Source organism: Vitis vinifera, chromosome 12, assembly GCF_030704535.1.
Source record: "Vitis vinifera cultivar Pinot Noir 40024 chromosome 12, ASM3070453v1".
Classification (NCBI taxonomy): domain Eukaryota; kingdom Viridiplantae; phylum Streptophyta; class Magnoliopsida; order Vitales; family Vitaceae; genus Vitis; species Vitis vinifera.
Genome location: NC_081816.1, coordinates 5,461,067 through 5,467,066, shown reverse-complemented (window position 1 = coordinate 5,467,066; position 6,000 = coordinate 5,461,067). Strand labels below are relative to the sequence as shown.

Here is a 6,000-nt window from a genome sequence, read left to right as displayed (position 1 = left end):
AGAGAAGTAATTTCTCTTGTTTATTTTATTATGAAAAATATTAAGAAAACTTAAATGTAATAAAAATAATTTGAAAATTTATAAGTTTATAATTAAAATTGGAATAAAAAATATATACGATTTTTTTTTGGGTTTATTTAGAAATACGTTTCTAAAATAAATTTTAATGGTTTTTAAGAACAAAATTTTGAAAGTTTTTTCAATTGTTGCTTGGAACATTCTAAAAAAAATATCTAAATGTACTTTAAAAATAATCTACTTTAAGAATAAATTCTTAAAACAATTATTTTCTAAAAAAAAAAATATCAATTAGAAAATTATTTTTTATTCCAAAAAAGCATAAAAATGTTTAAAGCTTTTTTTGGACAAACAACATAAACTTTTCATAAAAATGTTATTAAATTTTAAATATAATTATTTTTTTTGATGTAAAATAATTGATTTGGATGTGTAAGGTTTGAAGAGCGTGGAGGAAAATGAATACACGGTATGGTGTCATTATCTTGGTAATCAATTTCGTTAAACCTTGATTAACCTATCCTAATTAGCAAGGATCATGCGCCAAAATCATAATCCTGACCCACAAATTTGTTGACTAAGAGATATTGCCGATCCACCGTCCTAGTTTATGACACAAATCTTAATTGTCAAAGTCAATTTCCATTTAATTATGTTAATTATGGTTACTTAATAGACTAACCCCACCACCACGTTCCTATTAATCTTTCATACTTTCGATCTCCCCCCGATCTCAAGCCTTTTCTTTATACACCAACTACTAAATCTTTAAATATTATTTTAGGGATATAATTTATTTTTAAAAATATTTAGAACCATGAAAATATAAATAAAATACATTTCAAGTTTTAAAATAGAATTTTATTTTTAAAAGTATAAAAAATATTTTATATAACTTTTTGGGAAAATTATTTTTAAAAAATTTCCTGAAAGAGATACTCTAAGACGTGTTCGATAACTATTTTCAAGTTTTTTATTTTAAAAAATATAAAATAGAGTGTTTTCAAAAAATATTTTTATTTTTTAAATTTATTTAAAAAATAATTAGACAAATATATATTATGATAAAAACTAAAACTATAAATATAAAAATTATTTTTAAAACATGTTTAAAAATGTTTTAGGATATGAGATAGACTTTAATTCTACAAAAGTACACGTGTCTTCAAAAACTGTTATTAAAAATCATTTTTAAGAATTATTTTGGAAAATAATTACAAATTTTTTTGTTCTCAATTTGAAGGAAATTGAGAAAAAAGTTTCATATTTATTTTTGTTTTTTCATGATTTTCAAATAATTCGGAATAACAATGGAATGACAAGCCTAGCTGAATATTCGTCGGCTTGTCTCATACTCATAGGGGGTGGTGGGGTTGGTGGTGCAAGGGTGTGTCGGCGGGGACACCTGGAAAACGGTGTCGTTCTGAGACGCGGTTGTTGAAACAGCCTGGGATGAGAGGGCACTGGGCACAGGGATTGAAGCTAACATAAACGTAGAGCGTAGTTATTTAAAATGGGGGTGCGCACGTTTGCCAAATCATTGAACGCAGTTGGCTTCTGGTGGGAGCGACAGCACAACAGCCCAACAGCCCAATCCTTGTTGGACCAAATAGCATGGTTGGGTCCACCACCCATGGCCCACCCCCTCAACCCACGAGATTTTCAACTTCATTTAACCATTGATTTACTAGCCCCTTAATCATCTCGATATTTTGCCTCCTTCTCCTTCTCGGCTACCGTATCGTGAGATTTTAGATCACTGGTTGAGTTCACCTCCAAGTTGGGTCATATATTTTTTACCATTCTATCAATTCCTCATCACTACATTTTCAAAAACACAAATAATATTCAAACGATAAATTTGAGTCACATGAGATCTCTTCCATAATTTGTAGGTCACTTGAATCATATGATAGAAATTGACAAATTTTTATGGTTTAATTTTCTTAAAGAAAATTTTAAGGTTCTAAATCAAACCAAAAAAATATAATTCAAATAATTAAAAATGTAAAGTGAAATTTCGATTGTTAGATACAAATATAAATAAATGGAATTAAATATAAAATAATAAGATTAAAATGTAAAATAATATAATTTAAAATATATAAATGATATGATCTAATTAATTACATTTTTGTAATATAAATTGAACGATATCATAACAAAACCCGTTTTAAAATTATTAAATCACTTTAAGTTACTGAATTATATAAGACAAGCATGCGACATTTTTTTTTTCATGAAATTAGGAGTAAAATTTTTTATACCTTTATTTAGATTTCCATCATAAGGAAAGATCAAGTTGGCTTTATGTCATGCCTATTCAATTCAACATTAATGTAAATGACTAGGCTTAGTTACAAAATAGGTGTTAGCTCAAAATGGAGTGGGCCTATGGTAGGTAAGTATGAAAGAGGATCCTAATGAATAGGGCAACCCATTGTGAGTATTTGTATGGCTAATTTGCTATATACCCACTTTAAAAAACCCATAAAATACTCCAAATTATGAATCTTGACCAGTGTAGCATTTTTGTATTGATATTTTGTCATATACCCACTTGATATGATCATCGGCAAAGCGCATTTTGAGTACTTACCCAACAAAATGGAAATGGTCAAGAGATGAGAACATGAGAAAATGAGTGAAGAGATGGTGATAATGGTAGGGTAGAGTGCAAGGGTGGTGTCTCAAGAATATAAAAAAATAATTAGTTGGGAAGTCGATTTGGAAATCTCACCCTACAATACATGGCTTCTCTTCCTGAAAAAGTCTTTTGGAATAAAGTATAGTTTATTTCACCTTAAGGCAGAAGAACCATCCAAGGTTAGAAGTGCACCCATGTAATTTGTACCTACTACTCCACCTTTTTCCCTTCACCAGCTGCCAACACCCCCACTCAATAGTGTTATCCTCCTAATAAATCCATCTTTATATAGTCTGCCCACCACGATTCGCTCTCCATTGCATTATCATCCTCCACCACCACTTCTCTCTGAATTCCTCTTAGTCAGGTTAGCGTTCTTCAGCCTCTTCCCTATGATTTTGTGTGCTGCTCTTGGATAATGTTGAGGGGCTTTGGTGATTTTTTGTTTGTTTGTTTGTTCTTTTTTGTTGATGGGTATTTTCTCTTTTTTCCCTGAGTGTGGGTTTTGGGTGAGTTGATCTGGATCTGTTTACTTTGTAGCTGCATTTTCTTGCTGTTTTAGAGGTTTTGCGGGCTGGGTTTTCTTGGGAAACCTCTGGTGTGGGAAAATGGGGGAAGCAAACACATTGTGGAGAAAAATATGGGATGCTTGCAGAGATGGGAGTTTGATCTGGTTTTGCCGGTGGTGTGGGGGTTTTAACAAGTTGGGTTTGTGGGGAAATTCCCAGACCAGGAAATGAGTCACCTTTCAACTGATTTTTGCTTGCAATTCATGGTTTCATAGTCTTCACATTTCAGTCTCGTTTTCCTTCTCATCTTTGTCACTGATTTACTGTATTATTAAATGTTCTCTCTCTGATGGCAATGAGCTTCCTTATTTTGACTTGCTTTTTGTTGGAACGAGTCCATCAAGATCTATTTTTCCCTTTGGTTTACTATTCATGATGCTGATTGTGTTCTTTTTCTTTTTTCTTTTTTTATTTGATTCTTGCAGAGATTTGGTGGGTTGGGTTTCTGAAAAAGAAAACTCTTTCTAGTGCAGTGGGGAGGGGAAAAAAATAGGATTTTGATCAGACTTTGGAAATGGAATTTCAAAATTGGGGGAAATTTAGGGGTTTCTCAACTCACACTGTGTGCTGCTTGTTGGATTTTAACTGACGGGTTTGTGTTGACAGGTTTGGATCTAACCGTGGATGGGTTTTGGTTCTTGCAGGAATTTGGAGAGTCTGGTCACTGTAAAAGATACATTAAATTTGTATACAAGAAAAAATGGCCAGGATTTTCATGGTTATCTGTGCTCTGGTGCTTTTCTGCTCTTCATCAGCCTATGCTCAAATGGTTGGATCTCCCTCACTGAGTCCATCTCCTGCCCCAGCACCGGCACCACCATATGTGAACCTTACTGATTTACTCTCAGTAGCTGGTCCATTCCACACCTTCCTTAACTACCTTGTGTCCACCAAAGTCATTGAGACCTTCCAACACCAAGCCAATGATACTGAAGAAGGAATTACCATCTTTGTGCCTAAAGATGATGCCTTCAAATCTCTTAAAAAGCCTTCTCTATCCAACCTCACTGAAGACCAACTCAAATCCCTCCTCCTTTTCCATGCCTTGGCACACTATTACTCTCTAGCAGACTTCAAGAACCTCAGCCAACTAAGCCCTGTTAGTACATTTGCTGGTGGGCAGTACACTTTGAATTTTACAGATGTCTCTGGGACTGTCCACATTGGCTCAGGATGGACTAACACCAAGGTGAGTAGCAGCGTGCATTCGACAGATCCTGTGGCTGTGTATCAAGTTGATAAGGTCCTTCTCCCTGAAGCAATCTTTGGCACCGACATTCCTCCTACCCCAGCTCCAGCACCAGCTCCGGACATTAGCCCTGCTGCAGATGCTCCAACTGCCTCAGATGAGGCTGGGTCTCCTCGAGCATCTTCAACCCCATCTTCTTCCTATAGGATAATCAGCTTGGGTGTTTGGAGCCAGATGGTTTTGGCCATTTCAGGTGGGCTGGTCTTGTTCTTATAAGAGAGGATTTGTCAAGTCTTTAATTTATATGAAGAGGGTATATCCATTGCTTTGATTTCAAGCCATTTTTTGATTACATATGTTACTGAAACTATGAGAATGTGAGTTTTCTTGTATTAATTACTACTTGTATTTCAATGACATTTTGTTTGTGCTATGGTTTTCATTTGGGAATGGTTATATGCTCCATGTTCTCCATCCAGTCCTTGTGCTCTCGAGACAATCATCATCTCCAGCATATATTCAAACTTGTAACATGCTACCATTTAAGTTCATTACAGTCCAACTGTGAAAGGGCATATGATCACCAATTGAATGGTCTTTTTGTCATCTGTTATCTGCTTTAGCTTTCTGCTAAGGTTGTTTCTCATGATGGGAATTTCCCTGATTCTTTGACAGGATACAAGAGCATTAAGTTGTAAATAATTAGGCATGAGCTTTACAAACTGCAGTTTAAATAGTGCTTTTCACTGAATCTTCCCCCATACATTTGGTTGGTGTCCTTGGGGATGGGACTCATGAGAGAAACAGTAAAAAAGACCTCCAATTCTCTGTAATGAAAGTGAATTGCTGATGTCTCATGATATATCATCACATATGCACACGACTATAGTTTTTGACAAAAATGTGGTATCCCTCCCTACCAAACCTTCCCCTCACATCATACTTTGAAATCCTACCTAACTATGGAAATTTCTGCAATGCTATTCACGTCCTTATTGTCTATTCCTTTTCTGCTTTTCTCACTGGCAGTTTACAACTCTTCATCTTTGAATTCTCAAATTGTGATAGTATAATGACCTGCCCTTTTGGACTCAATAAATCCTCACAACTTGCGTAGTTAAGAGAAGTTTATTACATATATAGTGTTGGGAATTTTTTTCTGTATCCAATGTAGGATATTACAATTATCTTCTAATGCAGACGTAATGAGGCTAAAGAGATGGAGTTCTAATTGTATTTAGGATTAACTTTGATATAATTTGTACCGGTTCACCCTCTTTCATGTAGACGTAGCCTTTCGTATTTGGATTGGACCAAAAAACAAACAATTAACAGCAGTTCAATGCATACATCTAGTGTTGACATGGGATGAGTTTGCCATCTTCATATATACATGTATGAGTTGAGATTATAAGCCTGTTGGAGTTGGTGGAGTTCGCCATTCTCAGCAATAAAATGGAGCTGCTTAGACCTTGATGTGTCAATAAATATTCTCACAAGTTAGGCAATCAAGTGCCAAAGCAACACAAGATGCCTAGCACAAGTACGATTGTTGCAAATTCTCGTAGGCAGATTTT

General features: G+C 34.7%; 1 protein-coding gene across 2 annotated transcripts; it reads left to right on the top strand.

Moving 5' to 3' along the window:
- Positions 1-2,698: 2,698 nt before the first annotated feature.
- On the top strand, positions 2,699-4,865 carry LOC100256792 (fasciclin-like arabinogalactan protein 7). Of its 2 annotated transcripts, none has more exons than XM_002266857.5 (2): positions 2,699-3,032; positions 3,879-4,865. In XM_002266857.5, the coding sequence occupies exon 2, from the start codon at positions 3,935-3,937 to the stop codon at positions 4,697-4,699; it is 765 nt and encodes a 254-aa protein (XP_002266893.1). In that variant the 5' UTR covers positions 2,699-3,032; positions 3,879-3,934; the 3' UTR covers positions 4,700-4,865. The 2 variants fall into 2 exon arrangements, with proteins under 2 accessions (XP_002266893.1, XP_019079388.1); XM_019223843.2 differs by having other exon boundaries at positions 2,843-3,032; positions 3,841-4,865.
- Positions 4,866-6,000: the final 1,135 nt, after the last annotated feature.

Coding starts and splice junctions, on each gene's coding strand:
- LOC100256792 (XM_002266857.5), top strand. CDS start 3,935: ATGGCCAGGATTTTCATGGTTATCTGTGCTCTGGTGCTTTTCTGCTCT.